At 40.0% G+C, this 21062-nt stretch overlaps 1 protein-coding gene across 2 annotated transcripts in view; it reads left to right on the forward strand.

Annotated features, from left to right (window-relative positions):
* Positions 1 to 21062, forward strand: part of LOC124619667 (nidogen) — a 255619-nt gene that overhangs the window by 110643 nt on the left and 123914 nt on the right. For both annotated transcript variants that reach the window (XM_047146205.1, XM_047146206.1), the window contains exon 3: positions 16495 to 16636. In XM_047146205.1, coding sequence (XP_047002161.1) covers positions 16495 to 16636 — 142 coding nt within the window. The remainder of the gene's footprint in view (positions 1 to 16494; positions 16637 to 21062) is intronic.

Below are 21062 nucleotides of genomic sequence, written 5' to 3' on the forward strand. Positions count from 1 at the left end.
GTTCAGGAAGAATCCGCAGGACTTTAAGCGTCGTTTCGTAACTGTGGATGAAACATGGATACATTACTATACTCCTGAGACCAAACAGCAAACTAAACAATGGGTTACCAAGGGAGAATCTGCACAAAAAGGGCGAAGACCAGTCCTTCGGCCGGAAAGGTTATGATGGAGACTGTCTTTTGGGATTCGCAACTGATAATCCTCATCGACTATCTGGAAAAGGGTAAAACTATTACAGGTGCACATTATTCATCGTTATTGGACCATTTGAAAACCGAGCTGCAAGAAAAACGCCGTCGATTGGACCGCAAAAAGTCCTTTTCCATCACGCCAATGTACCAGCACACACCTCAGCAGTTGTGGTCGCAAAATTAATGGAAATAGGTTTCCAACTCGTTTCGCATCCCCCCCTATTCTCCAGACTTGGCTCCCTTGGACAACTATTTGCTCCCCAATTTGAAGAAATAGCTGGTGGGACAAAGATTTTATTCAAGCGAGGAGGTGATTGCAGCAATTAATAGCTGTTTTGTAGACTTGGACAATTCCTATTATTCGGAAGGGATCGACAAATTAGAACAGTGTTGGACGAAGTGTATAAGTCTAAAAGGAGACTGTCGAAAAATAAAAAAGGTTTATCCCAAACACGTAAGTAGTTTTTATTTCTGCACTGACTTTTAAAACGCCCCTCGTATATGGGGGCAACGAGGAGGACAAATGTCATGGTGCAATCGTCATCGTCATATGGGCACTTTCGCTGGCATGATGGTATGTGTTTTCATCGGTCGATCGGCTCTGGTTCGCATAGACAGTAATTGGGATTGCAGGCATTACAGTTCTGACGTGTTAAGCCGAACACTGTGGCCTATCTTTGAGGTCTCCGTGTTGTTACTTTTAAACAACATGTAGTAAGACCATACGTTCCGAAAATGTCAAGTGAAAGTGCTTTTCCACCTACCATCTAAGGCAGTGTTTCCCAACCTTCCAGAGACTATTACCCCTGAGTGTAACCAGATATTAGCTAGTAACCCCCCCCCCCCACCCGACTCCTCCCACTATTTTCAACGTTACCGCCTATCTTAATTTTAGAATGAAAAAGAATTTTCTTTTAACACTCTCATTTTTAAAATGACAGAAGATAAATTATATTTCGTTTTTATAAGTGTTTTATAAAAAAGATCAATGATTCATTGAGACAATTGTTGCTGTTTATTTCTAGGAACATTTTTTAAAGAATGATGAAGCAATTTTCAGTGCATCACCAGTGTTACCTGTAACTTCTTCTCAGTAAAGAAAGCAATCTAACTATCCACATTGAGGGTAGTCACCTGTTACAAAACGTGCTTCCTCTGCACCACTCCTCTTCCTAGCGACACTTGCTTGATCCACTCTCTGCGCTCTCATTTAAAATCAACAAAAGTAAAATCTGTGCGCTACGCTTAGGCCTACTATTTGTAAATCACTTAATTGCTGGACACTTTACTTCTGGACTGTCAGAAATTGGAAGACATCAAGTTTCCATGTTTTGTGCCTCACCACTACCACTTTTATTATTATTATTCTTTTTAATACAGTGAAGACAAACTTAGTAGCCACTACTTGTGTTGTGCTATCTACATCTACATCCATACTCCGAAAGCGGAGGGTACCTTGAGTACCTCTATCGGTTCTCCCTTCTATTCCAGTCTCGTATTTTTCGTGGAAAGAAGGATTGTCGGTATGCCTCTGTGTGGGCTCCAATCTCTCTGATTTTATCCTCATGTTCTCTTCGCGAGATAAACGTAGGAGGGAGCAATATACTGCTTGACTCCTCAGAGAAGGTGTGTTCTCGAAACTTCAACAAAAGCCCGTACCGAGCTACTGAGCGTCTCTCCTGCAGAGTCTTCCACTGGAGTTTATCTATCATCTCCGTAACGCTTTCGCGATTACTAAATGATCCTGTAACGAAGCGCGCTGCTCTCCGTTGGATCTTCTCTATCTCTTCTATGAACCCTATCTGGTACGGATCCCACACTGCTGAGCGGTATTCAAGAAGTGGGCGAACAAGCGTACTGTAACCTACTTCCTTTGTTTTCGGATTGCATTTCCTTAGGATTCTTCCAATGAATCTCAGTCTGCCATCTGCTTTACCGACGATCAACTTTATATGATCATTCCATTTTAAACCACTCCTAATGCGTACTCCCAGATAATTAATGGAATTAACTGCTTCCAGTTGCTGACCTGCTATATTGTAGCTAAATGATAAGGGATCTGTCTTTCTGTGTATTCGCAGCACATTAAACTTGTCTACATTGAGATTCAACTGCCATTCCCTGCATCATGCGTCAATTCGCTGCAGATCCTCCTGCATTTCAGTACAATTTTCCATTGTTACAACCTCTCGATAGACCACAGCATCATCCGCAAAAAGCCTCAGTGAACTTCCGATGTCATCCACAAGGTCACTTATGTATATTGTGAATAGCAACGGTCCTACGACGCTCCCCTGTGGCACACCTGAAATCACTCTTACTTTGGAAGACTTCTCTCCATTGAGAATGACATGCTGCGTTCTATTATCTAGGAACTCTTCAATCCAATCACACAATTGGTCTGATATTCCATATGCTCTTACTTTGTTCATTAAACGACTGTGGGGAACTGTATCGAACGCCTTGCGTAAGTCAAGAAACACGGCATCTACCTGGGAACCGGTGTCTATGGCCCTCTGAGTCTCGTGGACGGATAGCGCGAGCTGGGTTTCACACGATCGTCTTTTTCGAAACCCATGCTGATTCGTACAGAGTAGATTTCTTGTCTCCAGAAAAGTCATTATGCTCGAACATAATACGGTGGTTCGTTTATTTTTACGAAGAGAATAATGAGACAATTTATGGTCTACTGCGGGAAATAGCTACAACTAGGACAAGGTATTTTAGTTACATATCTAAGCATACGTGATCTGAATGTCTCAATTTTACGGTCATAAATAAAAGGCACAAAGCATGTATGTAGTGGGTGGGCTGAATGAGGAAGACGTTTTTCATACTTCCATTTCTCAAGCTGTGTCACACATTAATACTAGTACTTGAAAAAAAAAATACAGTTATTGGCTACTTACATAATCAGTATTACAGTCTAACGAAATAGTGATAATAGTGATTTTTAAAAATAATTTTGTGTCGTGACCGAATCAAAAATCAACCCTATTGTTTTTACCCCTCAGAAAATTACATTTTACCTCTCAGGGGGTATTAACCCCAGGTTGGGAACCGCTGATCTAAGACTACAAACCTTTTCGGGTCTGTGAAGGCTGATTTTGTATTGCGGTATGACTTATATAGTTCAGACCTTATGTACTTTGCAGAACATCAACGCTGCCCTCGTCTTTTACGGTTCACAAAATCTGCCGTTACTGGACACTGTACACGGTCCACTAGCATTAATGTGACCACCGCCGATGCTCAATGTCAACATGCAATAATCACTCACAGACGACAGGTGGCAGTACCAGCAATGGAGGGTATATAAATCGTGTCTGGGGGAGGTGGGAAACAGTACAGTCGTTGTCGTGTTGCAGAAACGGAACGATTTATCTGGCGTCCAAAGGGCATGATCATTAGCAGTTTCTAAACTGTGCACGTGCCAAAGTGGTTGAAGTACACCTTGCATGGCAAAATGCTGCTATCAAAAACTGGCTCCGAGGCCATAGATGACACGGTTGACCTACGGCTGCGGGGATGTGCACAGGGGAATAGACGTGCAGGCTGAGCAGCTGGCTGCCGAGATGAACCAAGAGGCTACGAACGGTGACTCCTCAACGAAAGTTCAGCAAACGTTGCTACGTTTTGGCCTCTGCAGCAGTCGCCTGGTTCCTGCACCCATGCTGACTGCTATTCATCGACGACGAAGGTTGCAATTTCCACGCTAATGTCGCAGTTGGACATCCACTGAATAGACGCAGGTGGCCTTTTCACAAGAATCACGCCTTATGCTCCATCAGACCGATGGCCGTTGGCGTGTACGGCCCTGCAACAATAGTCGGAAGGGTCCAGGCCGAAGGATCTGGGGTCTGGGGAATGTTTTCTGGGCATTCCCTGGGTGCTCTCTCATCCTGGAAGGCACTATGGATCAACACAAACATGCATCTGTCTTTGGGACCATGTCCACCCCTCTATGCAGTTCGATTTTTCCTCACCACGGGTACTGTCCTGGCCAGCGAACTCCCTGGATTGAAACCCAATAGGGAATCTGTAGGACCACCTCGGTCGGGCTGTTCGCGCGATAAATCGTCAACCGTTGATCGCCAGCCGAGAAACCAAGCGTAGCTATGGAGTTGGCATGGCTACATATTCCTGTCGGTTCCTTCCAGAACCTCAAAGACTCTCTTCCTGCAGGTCCGCGCTGCATAAGGTGGTAATTCAGGCGTTTGGCAGGCGGTCACATTCAAGTGTTGGACTGTGTATATTCGCTGGACATCAGTGAAATTAGATGGTCAGGTCCTGCAGAAAGAGTCATCACTTCTCTCTCTAAGCTGTTCATTTTTGGAACACCACCTACGACCAGCTTAGAGACAGAAATGATGACACTTTCTGCAGGACCTGTCCTTCATTTTGCAGGACAATGCTCAAACACGTACAGTGCAAGCTGTTACTGATTTGTTTCACTGGTGGGGCTGCTAAGTGCTATACCGCCTACTGCACTCCCATGGCTTAAGCCCTAGTAAGTTAAACTCGATTTCTAAACTGAAGGAAACACTTCACGGCATTCGTTTTAGAACTGCTACAAATTCGTCGGGCAATAGACCGCGCCGCTCGAACTGTCAACACAACTGGCACTGCTAAGAGTATCCTACGATTTCCACATCGCTGGCAACGGGTTATACACAATGCTGGTAACTACTTTGAAGGACAGTAAAACTTTGAAACACGTATCTATTTTGTACGAGCTGTAAATAAATAGTTGCCACTATTAAAGTTCCAACCCTCTTATAATAGTAACTTTGGCAACATATAATTCATTTTGCGATTCCATTACTAAAGAATCAGTAGAGATACAGATGGTGGAAGCCTTATTAATTGGGACAGCGGCTGTCTATTGGATAACGCATGTAACCCCATAGCTTCCACGATTTGCTTTCAGCAAAAATGACTATGGACGCCTTGGGCCCCGGTAAGCGGTAACACGCCGGGACAACTGCGTTTCGCATTTCCGCCATCGAGAGTACGCTAAATTGTGCGAAGTGGTTAATCAATATTAAGTTACGACAGCTCACGTGGTGATGCTTGATAGGTGAACATATGAAAAACCACGTGTGGAAGAAAACGACGTCTGCTTGCACTCCCAAAACATCATAGAGTATTTAGTAAACCGGGAAAATTTCAAGATTCACAAGTGCGATTTCGTTTTTGCTGTCCTCCCTAGTGTTGCAATGCTAATGGTCAGCCACCTGAACGATGCGTTCAGAACTTGGAAAAAAATACTTTCTTATGTGTCTGTATGTATCTTATTCAGATGATGTGGTGATTACTTTGTGATACGACGAAACCAGCTATGATATCATTTGTGTGACTTGAGGCTGGAAAAAATACAATAAAGGAATTTGATCAAAAATTCAATTTCCCAATAAATTATAATTATCTCGTTCTGTTTGGTACGGCCTCTGTGACCAGAATGTCTCCGAAGTATATACTACAGTCCTGGTAGATCGAATACTACACGGTGTTTCCAGCAGTCCACCTTGTGATTGTGAAAGGAAAAGCGGGAGTGAAGCCCATGCTGCTTCACATTGGCAGAATGGTCTGCCGCGTATGCAACCCGCGCTACTAATCTGTCGTGCGTTTGCCTTCGTCCCACGCCTGATGTTTTCTGACACCTGTAAGTTTCCTTGTCTTTCGATTGTGGAGAAACCGAAATGAATGGGAGTTACACTGACACTTCACGCATAGTGATACTATGCTGAGAGCCGTAAACCTCTGTATTAACCGGAAACACTCTGATCTCTACGACATGGTCATTTCACGGGCTGTACATACAAGAGAGTTATGGCTGTTTGTTCGTTGTTAAAGTTTTAACATTGTAACTCTCCGTGACGTACAAAGCCTGTCTTGTTGCCTCTGCGAGCGATACTCACGAATCAGTCGAATGAGTGTTTTGTGAGCCATTTCTTTCGTGAATGAATTACATTTTTCTCAGGTTCTTTCTGTTTGTAGTAATATTAACATACTTGCTGTCTCAAAATTTTCGTGTTTTCTTTATAGTGATATCGATGAAATTATAGATGAGAATCATTTCGCAATTGTTGCATTTTTCTCTGTAAGGACAGCTTTTACTTCTTCCTTTTACGTGCTAAATGCGGAAAAACCTGAATAACTTACAGTGAGACCGAAAGCGTCAGTGTCAGAACAGTCAGGAGAAAATTGAACTTCTTTCTGAGTATCGAAAATGGCGTGGTGTTCACCTGTCGAAATATCGGCGATTGCCGAGGATGTTACCTGACTGCATTCCCGTAAGCTATATGAACAGAAGAAAATTGTTTAGCACGTAGTTTAGTACGACTTTTACCGTAAAATTCTTCCATTTCAGGGCAAGTGGGAAATCTCACCAGTATTATTGCCGAGAAGTTTTCAAATTAGTTCTAGTATGCACTGTCAGTGCTGACCGTGCGTTTGGCTCGGAAACTTTTTTTTTTTAGTAAAAACTTCCCTAATTTTCAGTCGTCTGATCTGTGTTAAATCAATTATATTATTCTTGGTGTCTCACTTAAACGTAGATATCAGTGTCTGAACAACACATTTTGGCTTTTAAAAATTTAATTTCTTTCGGTTTGCCAGTTTCAACTGTCAATTACTTATGCCGACAAGGCGCCCAATCGGAAAACGTGGCCAATCTTCTTGTCGGGAAAAGTGACCAAGATACCCATTTTCCCCCGAACGTTTATTTTTAACCTGGTTACTTCAGTAAGAGTTAGCTACTTCGATATATCGCACATAATACTTCATATTCACTTCTAAACCCTTTTATATACGAAGCTATCAACCGTCATTCTATCTGTTTGTCACGAATTTGAATTGATTAATGTTATTTAAAACCACCTCTGCTTTGTTATATTTGTCCCAGTACAAAAATCCTATTGAAAAAGTGCACTGCAGCCGCATGGTGTTATTTCAAGTACTAGAGCATCAAGATGCAAAGAAAATAAGTCCGGAAATCAGAGCAACAACCGTATGATTCTGCCGCATAGAATATGCGACTGTGGCGGTAGAGAAACAGCAAAACAGTTTTATGTTCCACGTAATATGCTGAAAGGTTATAGGAAAAAAATAGAGTTGTAGTAGGTGATCAAAAGATTGTGGAGTGTGTTCAATAAAGAGCGAGAACAATAAACACTTGATTACATTTTTGAAATGAGAAGGCGATTTTATGGAGTTACAGTGAGCGATCTATGCAGATTAGCATTCCAGTTGGAAGAGTGCAACAAAGTTCCTCGTCGTTTTAACAAAGAATCTGAGATGACAGGAAAAGACAGCACTATAATGTTGATCTTGGGACGCGAACCTCGATGGTTAGAGGGCAAGCTTTTAACTAGGTGAAAGTAGACAGAATTTTTTATGTCCTTAAAACAGTGAACGGAAAACAATTTCATCCTACTCATCACTTTATAATGTGGATGATTCAGTCCAAGAACAGTAAAGTGTTTGCACTTAAAGAAAGACGCCAAGCCGATTGCGTTACCATTGCCGAAAGCGGGTTGATTTTCAGAGATATGTATGCCCGTACTTGCCTCTTTGCCGCGTTAGTTTGCGTAAAGTGGTCACTACGTATGGCTTTAGAAAAATGCGTATAGGTCCTACTCGTTATATATCTTTTTACTTATAAAAATTGTAATACCTAGTAGTATGTAAGTGTCAAGACTCTATCAGTAATTACAGTTTGGTGAAACTTCAGTTACCCCTAGAGTGGCCTCTTTACCTCTCCTTACCGTATTTAGTTTAACTCTTCGTCTCGTACAAATATGAGTTCTTAATTTAAAGAAAAAATGTACGTTTTACTGATCAAGACTGTCTCCATAAGACTGCTTAAGTCAAATGTACTTGTAATAAGAAATTTAAATCTGTATGTCCGCGTCTTTTAAGTATTTCGCTATCAAACTGTACATTTTTGTACCGAATCTATAGAGCAAGGAGATAACTTTAAATGGTAGAGGAAAACCCACTGCACCCAGTTATGCTTCTTTGTACTTTGAGCCTGCCATTATACAGGATTCAGATCGGCGCGCGTCAGTTGAATCCTGATCACAGCTTCCGGAAACCAGAAAATATAACTTCCTGCTACTTAAAAAAATGGTTCAAACGGCTCGGAGCACTATGGGACTTAACATCTGAGGTCATCAATCCCCTAGACTTAGAACTACTTAAACCTAGCTAACCTAAGGACATCACACACAGCCATGCCCGAGGCTGGATTCGAACCTGCGACCGTAGCGGTGGCGCGGTTCCAGACTGAAGCGCCTAGAACCGCTCGGCCACATCGGCCGGCTCCTGCTACTTCAACAACCGCATTTCAGCTTAGCCAAATTTTTTCGTTCGTAAACAACTGTTCCAGAAATTGTGATAATTCGCTCTGTTTCATTTATTTTTCGCTGATGGATTTTCAAACCTTCATCAGATTATGTGGAATCGAGCTTTTGACAAATGTTTCAAAACAGTTTCGTGGTCGATATTTAGATCCTTAAATAGTCCTACGTTCACACCAATTTATCGGCCGACCGACCGACAAATGATACGTGTGCAGCCTTGTTGGCCGACCGACAGAACAATTTTCCGTGTTGGGCGGTCGGTTGCGTATGGTTACCCGACAACCGACACATCACCCAACAATGAACAAATTATGCCCTGTATCGCGCTGTCGTGCCAACCGCTCGAGAAAAATTTGTCTTCTGTCACTGCACACGGAAATAAATGCTCTTCAAATATTGATAATATGACAGACTACAAGGCAGACGAAACTTTGATGACAGAGTTTCTGAAGAAGTTTAAAGAATGCGAATGTTTGTGGGACATGTCGTGCAAGGAGTGTAGGAGTATAACGATAGAGATGCAAGGAACGTAGCTCGTACTTCATTTTATAACGAATCCATAATAGTTTTATGCAGAACTCGAAGACAGTATACTCCCTTTGTCAGGAAAAGGGCACAGAGCCACATTATTTTCACCACTACATCCAATCCAGCGATGCGGAAGCTCGTCGTTTAGGTAACGACAACATCGAGGCTCTAATGAGGGGGAGACCCGTCTTGTCGCAAGATGAAATTCTCGGAATTAGCAGTGGAAACAACCACATCTGCAACATACATACGCACAGAGGTATATGTCACAGTCCTCTCACAGAAGATAAATGGCCCATGTAGCTTCCTCTGCGACACTGCGCATGAGGATTTCCAATACCCCACACTCTTACATTGTGCTGATTAACCTTTCCATTTAAACGGAAGGTTGCTTCTTTGCTGAATACCAGCTTGAAGGCGAAATGTTTATCCTCAAGGGCTTCTTACATTGTGATGCAAAAGTGAAGGCGCCGGCCAAAATCTTTTAATTATTGCGTGAACTAATGATAGTACAGTTTGAAGAGCAATCTACCCTGCAAAATCTTCCACACGCTTTGCTGCAGTATTCCAGTTTCGTGGCTTGCGCAAACTGTTGATTTTTTTTGGATTCTCTTCCGAATGCGAAAATATTTTGTTGAGCCCAATCTACATAGGTAGGGAATGATCATCAAAATAAAATAAGAGAAATCAGAGCTCGAACAGAAAGGTTTAGATGTTCGTTTTTCCCGCGCGCTGTTCGGGAGTGGAATGGTAGAGAGATAGTATGATTGTGGTTCGATGAACCCTCTGCCAAGCACTTAAATGTGAATTGCAGAGTAGTCATGTAGATGTAGATGTAAATTGCGTACGGAACGTTCCCTCACCATGTCCCTGATTGCATCTGGCACACTTGGTCGAACGATAGGCCTATTTTTCTATTTACAGAAACAATTAGTGTCCCTAAATTGTCGACACCAATGCTCAATGCTCTGTTCACATGGCTGTTCTTTTCCATCATTCCTTCTACACTGTTGTAAGAGATAAACGTCTTACATGTTCCGACACACGCAAAAACTCATTTCTTGCCTTGTCGCCATTTTGTCAAGGTACTGCACTCGTAACGCCAGCTGGTGGGCACAATGCAAATTCGGTGAGTTTGTAGTTTTATTCATGCATCAGTTATATTTGTACATGTAACATTTTGAAAATGTATAACTCTGAAAATGAATCTTTATAGTAGCCCTGTGTTTCACGAATACAAGCCCTTCGACTGTACTTCGGCTTCAGATTTAATTTCCGGTTCTTATTGTTTCCGTATGTATCGGAAATAAAACCCTAAAATTGAAATACAGACAGTCGACGAGTTTTTATTCCGATTCAGTATGCACCAATGTTGTCGAGATGCATGAAAATCAGCTGGTTGCTCCCAGGGAGTTTCAGTTGATTGTGTTAAGGAACTTTGTTTCTGCCACTGATTTTTGCAGGCATTCTGCATGTTGAAATGACTATTCTGCGGGCTGATTGCTGTACGTCACGATGGTTTTCTAGACATTGTTCTGAGTGAACTTGTAGCTTTGTTTCTTTTTTTTATTATCTACATGTTCATCAATGATTGTTATCTTATGGATAGTGGTGAAATATTGATAATAACCGGTAGCGTGTTTCTGGGACGAATACACCTTATGATGCGGATTGCTCGATAGAGCTGTCTGTCAACTGCTTTAATGTGAGCACTGTTTAGCCAGGTGATGCAGCAGTATTCTGTGACTGTGTATGAAGAGCTAAGGCTGATAATATGACTGTTGCAATGGCACCCCAAGCCTGTTAACCTCTGGAGTATTTGTTCCGACTTTCGATTTTAGTTGCCACATTCTTAAGATGGATTTTCTATGTCAAACACCTGCCTAGGGTCACACCTAGGTATTTTGAAGTATTGCAACATTGGAGAGTCTGATCTCTAAATGTGATGCTAGGTTTGCAGTTTGCTTGTGTATTCCAATGGTGGAAAGTTGACACAACGGTTGTTGAGGATGAAGTCGGAGAGAGTTATAATTGACGTGAGTGTTGCTTCAGCTTCCTCAAAGCTTTGATCCTGAGCGATCAATGCAATATCCCCTCCAGAGCTAATTGTTTGGAGTTCCTCTTTGAGATGCGATACCACTGCCTCTTTATCTAAGTCCTACATTTTTTGGTTGCCCTTTGCATTTTGGTAATCATTGATGCTACTGATACTATTTTCTGCGTTGACATCCTCAAATAGGTCATGTCATTAGACCCCAACATATTTCCATCATGAGTAGGCTTTTGAACTGTCAGCTCTAGGCAGTTTTCGGAGAAGCGTTTAGTAAAGTTTCACAGGGCGTCTTATAATGGCCAACACTTACAGAACTGTAGGTTTCCCAGTTAACTGTTGGATGATTAGTCTCTTCAATTGACAACAGAATGACCGGGGAACTAAACGTAAATGGCCCAGAGATCACCAGTGTGTGTGTGTTTGTATGTGTAGTGAGTGAAGTGTTATGAAACAATGTGTGTATAGTGTGTGCAGTGACTGATGTCAGATATGAGTGAACGGTTTGGCATTACATTATTTAATAAGTTATTTGTAAAAAAAAGTATTGTATACCAGGAGTAAATCTAATGATTGTCTCTAACTAGAAGTCTGTAAATATATGTTTATACGAATTAGCTTATTATAAATTGGTCTAAATTTCTAAATACTTTGACATGTCCTGCATCCTTGTAAAAAAGAGATCTACGAATGAATAAAGCTACTACTACTACGTACTAGTAAACTTAGGTTTTCTCTGAAGTTTTCAGTTACACCTGGAGGTGGGTCTTGTGGGGACAATCTCGCATGCAGTTTCGATTTCTATCTTGGTGGATTTGAACTTCTAGCCTACTGCGAGAAATACACCACCTACATTTACTATTAGCGTATTCTTTCGATGTACGTTTAAACTTCCCCCAAATATCTCTCGGCTACAAATTTCTGGTTTTAACCAGCTATAAGCATTCTGCACCTAGTGTAATGTGAAATCCTGTTTGTTGCGACTGCTTCAGTAGTTAGTCACTAGAATTTTACACCCTTGTCTGTGAGGGGGAGTTCCTTGAATCTTATACTGACACTATCTATTCTAAAATTACTATTCTTATATAATTTGGCAAGACATACACAAAATTTATTGTACAGTGTCCTAAAAGTTGTTCAGTCTGTATGTTTTTGAAGACAGATGACTGTCTTAATTTAAAGGTTGTATTTTATTCAAGATAGCCTACATCTTTTTGTACTGAACATTATGCACTGTTAATATAGGTACATATATAATTTTTTGAGTTAATTATTTAAAATGTAATCCACGTATGATTCAATCAACTGTGTCAGACCGATTAGGAAATAAAGTTCAAAAATGTTCACAAAATATACCGGTACGGTATTGTATACATATTAGGATATCTCAAAAGGAACAACCTATGAGGTCAGGTGATAAGTTAAAAAATAAAAACAAATATGATTCAATCAATTGTATCGAACCAGTTAAGAAATAAAGTTAAAAATTATCCACGAAGATTTTTGTATTCATACATCTGAAAGAAAACATTCTATAGTGTCAGGTGATTAAAGGCACACTAAGTACGATGAAATCCAAGACATTTCGCTGTCCAACAAGGACAATTGGTTAAAAATAGAGACATCCAGGTAAAATCCGGATGGGTGGAAACTCGATTCATGTCTCATTCAACAAAGAAACCATACACAACATTCAACAATTCATAGTAAAGTCCTTCTGCAGCGCAGGTGGTATTGTTTGACCGCTCATAGGAGCGGTACTGGCATTCATTCGTCCATTCATTGACACGTTGTGTTCCGTCAACTCTGCCATGAAGGAGAGCCTTCACGCATGTGGAACGACGCAAGCCAGTCGTTACAGCGAGTGCTGGCTGCTTCCGTTAAGTATATTAACAGAAAGTTACGATTAGTACTAATCTACACAAACTGACAGTTACGGCAGTTACTTCTGCATTACTTTGAATGTGTATCTTAGGAGAAAAAGAACTACTTACCAGTGGACCAGACCGGGGGGGTGGGGGGGGGGGGGGGGGGTGGGGGGGGGGGTGTATACTTTATGCCTACTATTATAAATTAAAAACAACAAAATTGGTTACACGTTTTGACTGATAGGAATAATATACCTATTGAAGAGGCCCTGATGTGTAAATAGTCTCCAGAGCCTTGAGATACCATTTCTTTTAGTACACACGTAGCAGAACCATTGCAATTTCAATAACGTGTACAACGAGGGTGGGGGGGGGGGGGAGGAGAGTTACTTTATGACCATCACAAAAAAAATACAAATTTCGTTAATTGTTGTTGACTTTTACTCACAACATAGTTTCCAAAAAGATATTGATGTGTAAGCAGGGTCCAGAACCTGAAAATAATTTTGAACATGACATTCGTTGTGTAAAGTCACAGCTGCACAAAGACTTAAATTTTGCGGTAAGTTTAAAGAAAAAATTTAAAAAAAAATTATTGAATCTGATAGTTGACTTCGTCAAAAACAATAAACTTTTTTTTTCAAAATATTAAAATGTACATGACTATATAGAGTTCAGTATTTTCAAAAGGTGAGCGTAAAGTACCCCTCCCCCCCCCCCCCCCCCCCCCCCCTTCATTGTATTACGCGGGCGAAAAACGCTACTTCTTCAATACGGCAATGGATATTGTCACTCGAGAGTGGCAATAGCGTGTTACGGATATTTGAACTCTACTAGCGTCCTCGGCCACGGAGGCGGGTTCATTGTATTTAATAATTCAGAAATTGAAAATTCCCATTTAAAACTTTCTTTGTACAACCCAACTTTTGAAATCCATGGTACATTCATAAAAAAAATAAGCATAGCCTATCTTGTTGCTCGGTATCACGGTAATAATTCTTTGTATGTGACCAGGCTTCTTTCATTTCTTTTCTTTTTTTAAATAATAGTTCTATATTGAAAGTGGCATAATTCAGAAAGAAAACAATTGAGACCATTAATGATGACGATGATCGCTGCTGAGTTGATGACTGCAGTATAGTAATTATCTAGAGAGGAATGTAAAGATCACTGAGGAAGAAATATCAGAAAATGTAGTTTTTCAGAATTAACAATCCAAATGTGAATGATTTTATTGTGGTGTCCCAAAAGTACAGTGAAGGTTCAAAGACGTTTGTATCTAAAGCGCCATAGCTGCCACCACATGTAACAGAATTACTAAACTGCCCAATCGTTACATTCTTAGATTCCTCAAACATTCTAGTACAGTAATTAATAATTGTACAGCTAAGGTATTTTTACAGCTTTTTAAAAAAACGTTTCTAGAGCATTGCTTCTTACATCTGGCATTTTTACTATGCGATTTGATGTTAGAAGTGTTTCAAAAAACCTCCAACTAAGGTATAACTTGAAACACCCATACTTTCCTATTTTTGTAATACTACATATTGACCTATAATATAATTACCTATTGAAAAACTCAATAGTGATCATGCCTCAAAGTTTGAAATGGTAAATTTTATTGTGTTCCCATTCATTTTTGTGATGCAAGATGGCTTCAAAGTTCAAAAGTGTTTCAAGTAAAAAAGGATATCTTGAGATTAAATACACATTGAGCCTATGATATGTATCCATGATCACACATGGTCATGGCTGCATAGGGGGTATCCCGCCATCATCACTTTTGAAATGATGGAGCCCATGACAGTCTTGGTCAAACAGCTTGAACTTCCTGCACTTCGCAACAGTTTCATATTTTTTGACACTACGGAACGTACCCCACAGCCCATGCTAATGATAGTATGCTGCATCATATGTATTGTATATTTCTGATTTAAGATGACAAATACCATATTCAGGTATGAAGAATGCCTGCTCCACATCCTGTCAGGTTCTGTGACAAGAAGTGTGTCTTCTTTCTTTGTGTTATTTCCCTTTTGCTTATATGTTGCAAATACTAGGGTGAAAAGACTTCCAGTGAGAAATGCTAGAATCTTGCAGCAATAGTAATCTCTTGCCTCAGGTCAATGTCAACAGGCAAAGAGTGTGAAATCCATAAATTCATGATAGTATAAGGAAACAATGTGTATATTCTTTTAAATGCCCTGCCATCTTGGTTCTGATGGGTAAATGTCTGAAAAAGTCTCTAAATTCATGCTATTGCCATTCACAGGTTTTCTGTTAAAACAAACTACGAGAAACAAAGCAAAACATCAAAATTTCATAATTTTATAATTATCGTTTTTAAATCATTTTTTTTAAAAATCACATCATATATGGGATACATAACATCAAGTGTTTTTGAACACACAAAATAGTTTAGTTTCTCCATGATTAATTGTGAATTAATAAATATAATGAACCCGCCTCCTTGGTCAAGGAATCTTACTGACTGGAAATATCCATGTGATGCTACCACTACTTGAATGGCAATATCCACTACCCTCAGCTGCTTTTATTATCTCATTCTTAAAACCAACTAGCCGTAGAACACTATTAGCTGTCTACATGCTGGAAAAATCAGGATCTATATATACACTGTCCAGTGACAATAATTTGACCACCCGTCAGAAGTGTGAATAACCAAATTTTGCAGTGTGGACCACGGCAATACATGTAGGAAGAGAGTCAGTGAGGCTCTGGAATGTACCAACAGTGATGTGGAGCTATGCTGACTCTACTGCCATAGCCAGCCGTGCTATGTTTCTCGGTTGAGGATCCGTGGTGCGAGGAGCCTGATTAAGGTGGTCCCACAGATTCCTGATTGGCCAGGGGAGTATGATAAATTCATCTTGGTACTCTTTGAACTGCACATGTACACTGAAAGCTGTGTGACATGTTGCATTGTCTTGCTGGTAGACACCATCATGCAGAGGAAAAATGAATGCATGTAAGGGTGGACATGGTCCCCAAGGACAGATGAATATTTGTGTTGATCCATTGTGCCTAACAGACTGAAGAGGTGACGCAGGGAATTCCACAAATACATTCCCCAGACCATAAAACTCCCTCTTCTTGTCTAGATGTATAGGTCTAGTGTGACAAGGAATGGACAAATAGTCAACTGTGGCCTTGTAGTAGGAACCATCCTGGCATGCACCTGGAGTAATTTGTCTACAGAAAAAACCTAAATCAGGATGGTCAGATTGTGTTTGATAACTGAAGGCATGCCATATGGTTAACTCCAAAGCAAATTTGCAATTTTTGATACAGTTCAAACAAGATATGCATTATGGGATAAAAGCTTTCAATCCTGATTATGGTTTATAATATGTAAGACAGAAAGAGGCTAAATCCTTTAGGCAAGGCAACTGAAATTGCCTACTGTAGCCACATTCTCTTTGTTAAATGCTTTGCTTTACATTCATCTGATCTTTGCCACTTCTGTACAGGGAGACGCAGGATCCAGAAATACTGTCTGCACTAAAGACATTGATTCGTCAGTACTTCAGCTCCGCAGAAGACTTTGAGCCAAAGAGTGCCTTCATTGCCACATGGGACAGTGTGGGATATTATGACATGGGTGCTGATAAGGTGAGTCACAAGCAGTGCAACTCGTCTAACAGTTGTTATCCATTGTAGCATCATGCTTTAGAAAAGTGCATAGCATCATACTGTTTTTTTGAGCATAATGCCACAAAATGTGTCACTATATATACTGTGTATGGGCTACTTTAAAGGTTTTAACTGAAAATGAATCTATTGCTTGTGGTTATGGTTAATGGCATCCTCTACAATGGGAACCACAAAGTAGTTGGATTTGTATTTCAATTTTATAACTATGATGGGAAGTCTCCAAATGGCCCTTTCTGTTCATTTCAAAGACATGTGCCATGTAAGTAGTAGCACGAAGTTCCTAATTTTTGACACTGTCACAGCGTTTAGTCTTTGGGTAAGTCTTTCTACTGATTTCTGATACAAGGAAGGCAAAATTTGTGTTAATTCTTCCAGGAGCAAGGTGAATAGTTGTTGCTGCATTTGTGAATGAACTTGTCTGGCGTGCGACTACTGCTCTAGTTCAACACAGTCCCAATGCACCATTCACGAATGGAACAGGGAAGGTTGATCCCTTAGTGGTACAAGAAGTACCCTCTGCCAGTCACCATTAGGTTGCTTGTAGAGTATGATGTAGATGAACACAGATATGTTCACTGGGGTTCAGTTAAGGGCTGTGAAATAGCACTGCAGCAAATTTTCCTGATCTGAACTATAATACAAAGGTTTGTACTTTGTACCTAGAGACCTAACTGTACTGATACAGAAACTATAGAGCAGTCCCATACTACTGCCACTGTGTATCGTGTGTGCTATTATCTAAAGTGGTTTCATAAACATCTATAATCAAAAGAAAAGGAAAGAAATTTGAGTTTAATGTCCCATCAACAATGAGGTCATTAAAATTGTTTTCTTTATACTCAGGTCCACAGCCATCAAACATCAACTATTGTGTTACTGAGGCTGTCTATTATTTAAATAAATTGTTTTATTTGTCACACACGCATGACCATTATAAAATGTCATTTACATTTCATTGATCCTTCATATCTCCCATCAGGAGAGAGAAGCTTCAGTCACATTGAAGGATTCAAGGCATACATTAACAAAAGACAAGCACATCATCGCAACTTAATCTGTATACTGGTACAGCAATTAAACATTGCTGTACTACTTAATGCTTTTCATGCTAATGATGGATAAATTTTATTGAGTAAATATGAAAGAACACTACTACTCTGAAAAAAGCTGCTGCCTCCTCATTTTTACTACATAACCACTGTTTATCTCCTGACCTATGCTTAACTTAATATGTACTTGATTATTTTGGTAAATTTCAAAGAAAATAGTTACCTATAGCTCTAAATATTGAATTATGTTTGCAGTATGTTACTACTTGGCATGAATCATTACAGCAAACTCTGTTGCTTGCCATGTAGGTTAAATAGTCCAATAATTTGTAGACAGAATTACTAATGAGGTATGTTTTTTTTAAATTTCCTTTTGAACTGTGCTGGGATTCCCAATCTTTTGCTTTATGCTAAATTGCATTTGTTGGATGCTTTCACAGAAGAGTACATAATTCCACTCTGAACCATAGATGTGAAGGCAAATGGCAAAGTCTACACAAAACTTATTTTTGTGTTTTTTATCATGATTGAACAGTGGAAAGTCCATGTTGGAATATCAACAATTATGAAAAAGATAGATTGCAACTCACTGTAAAGATGACACGCTGAGTTGCAAACAGGCACAATGAAAAGACTAGCCCAGAGTAACTGCAGATAGAGGTCATGTGTGTGTGAGGTTTGCCTGCTTGCATGAATGTATATGTTTTCTTTTCTTTTCTGAAGAAGGCTTTGGCTGAAAGCTTGATGTGTAATAGTCTTTTGATTGTGGCAGTCTATAACTGAATGTGTCATCTTTACAGTGAATAGCAATCTATATTTTTCATAATTGTTTCTATTGTGATTGTGTGCACCGCAGTCCAGCTGAAAATGATTTTAGTGTCAGCAACAAGAACCAGTAAGGCGTAAATTAATCCGAAAACAAACTTAAAAATTCCAAAACTTAAAACAGCTTCTGGAAAATTGTACAGTTATCCACTTTACACACTGTTCTTACTGCTAACATCTTATGAATGGTGTATGCTAATAGTAGATCATACATACAGTCATAAATTAAAAAAGAATGCTGAAGCATGTCCAGACTCATCCGTGATCTAGCTGATTGTAGATTACATTCTAAAACACAACAGTAAGCTGCAGTGCTCACGCATACTGTCAAATGGAATATACAAACTGAATGCTTTTTTCTGTACCCTTTTAAACTAAATGGTGGGTTATTATGTTGTCTATTGTGCAGGAAAGGCCAGAACATTATCACACCATTGCCTCTTTGGTGTGACAGTTTTTAAAGCAGTTTTCTATTATTTTTTGTATTTTTTTTATTGAATGCCAAGTTATTTTCAGTGGAACATGGTATGATACTAGATTCACATTCAGGAGATCAACGCTTCATATCCCTATCTGGCCATCAAGATTTTGATTTTCCACAATTTCTCTAAATTGCTTAAGGAAAATACTGAGATGGTTCCTTTCAAAAAGTCCTTCCTCAGCATGAGCCTGTGCTACATCATTAATGATCTTATCTTCTTTTCCTTTTAGTGGCAGTATTGGGGTTATTTTGCTGTGGAACTCTAAAGAAATATTTTTGTCATTCTTAGCCAAAATACTTAAATTTGTTCATGATGTAGCATTTATAAATTTAAAGAAAGCCCTGGACATTGTTTAGTGGAGTACTCTCTTAAAATTTCTGTAGGTATCAGGGATAAAATAAAGGGAGCAAAAGGTTATTTATAATTTGCACAGAAACCAGACTGTAGTTATAAGAGTTGAACAACGTGAAATGGAAGCAGTGGTTCAAATGGGAGTGAGACAGGGTTATCGCTGCTTCTGATGTCAGTCAAACAGTACATCATGTAAGCACTAAAGGAAATTAATAACATAAATGTGGTGCAGGAATCAAAATTCAGGGAGAAGAAATAAAAACTTTAAGGTTTGCTGATGATGTTGTGTAATTTTGTCAGAGATAGCAAAGGACTTGTAAGAGCAGTTTAACAGAATGCATAGTGTCTTGAAAAGAGGTTGTAAGATGAACATCAACAAAAGTAAAACAAGGGCAGTGGAATGTGATCAAATTAAATCAGGCAATGCTGGAGGAATTAGATTAGAAAATGAGGCACTTAAAGTAATATATGAATTTCACTATTTGGGCAGCAAAATAACTGATGTTGGCAGAAGTAGAGAGGATTTGAAATGCAGAAGGAGAGAGAGAGAAAGTGAGTGTGTGAGTGTGTGTGTGTGTGTGTGTGTGTGTGTGTGTGTGTGTGTGTGAGAGAGAGAGAGAGAGAGAGAGAGAGAGAGAGAGAGAGAGAGAAGGATAGTAGTAATAATTCTGAAATGGAAACGATGGAAAATCCAAGATAGATTAACAATGACAAAATAAGGAGGCACTGAGCAGTAGAAAGGCATGTTTAAAGTACGTTTAAAAGTAGACAAAGCTGTCAGACAGAGTCCTTCCTCAGACAGAGAAAACCACTTGTGTACTATTAATACTCATACACACACAACTCACACTCACACATGGCCACTGTCATCTCTGGGTGCTGAAGCCCAAAGATTTTGACATGTTGCAGAAATTGGCAATTTACTCTAAATGTTCAGAAATGTAAAATTTTGCACTTTCAAGAACCAGCTTTAAATGATTACTCTAGGAACATGCTATAACTCTCTAAGTATTGCTCACATAGGGATCATGAGGATAAGATCAAAATAATTGCTGCAATCACAGAAGCATTCAAACAATCATTGTTCCTTGCCTCCATATGTGAACGAAACAGGAAGAAATCCTAATAACTGGTACAATGAGACGTACCCTCTGCCATGCACCTCATGGTGGTTAGCAGAGTATTCATGTAGACGTAGATCTAGTGGGCTGGATTAAAGAAGAGGCGTGGGTGAGGGGCAGGGGGTAGGGATAGCAGGGTAGGGGTGGGGGAAGAAGCTGAAGTGCTGTCTGTGGGAGTGCACAGGGATGTGGCAGGGAGAGGATGGTGGTATGTGAAGTACAGCATCAGGAGGCTCTGTTTGTGGGGTAAGGAGAGAGAAGAAGCAGAGAATGGGAAAGGACTATACAGACGCTGGACGTGTGTGCAGCTGGAGTGGGATGAAGGCAACTAGAACAGGGACCTGTGGAGGTTGAGGCCTGGGGGCTTAGGAGAATGAAGGATATGTTATAGGGAGAGTTACCACCTGTGCAGCTCGGAAAAAAAAAAAAACTGGTTTTGATTGGAAGAATCCAGATGGCACTGGCTGCTAAGTAGTCACTAAAGTCAAGCATGACCTGTTGCACAGCATGCTTGGCAACTGGGTGGTCTCGCTGTTTCTTGGTCACACTTTAGCAG

This window comes from Schistocerca americana, chromosome 6 (genome assembly GCF_021461395.2).
Source record: "Schistocerca americana isolate TAMUIC-IGC-003095 chromosome 6, iqSchAmer2.1, whole genome shotgun sequence".
In the NCBI taxonomy this organism is placed as follows: domain Eukaryota; kingdom Metazoa; phylum Arthropoda; class Insecta; order Orthoptera; family Acrididae; genus Schistocerca; species Schistocerca americana.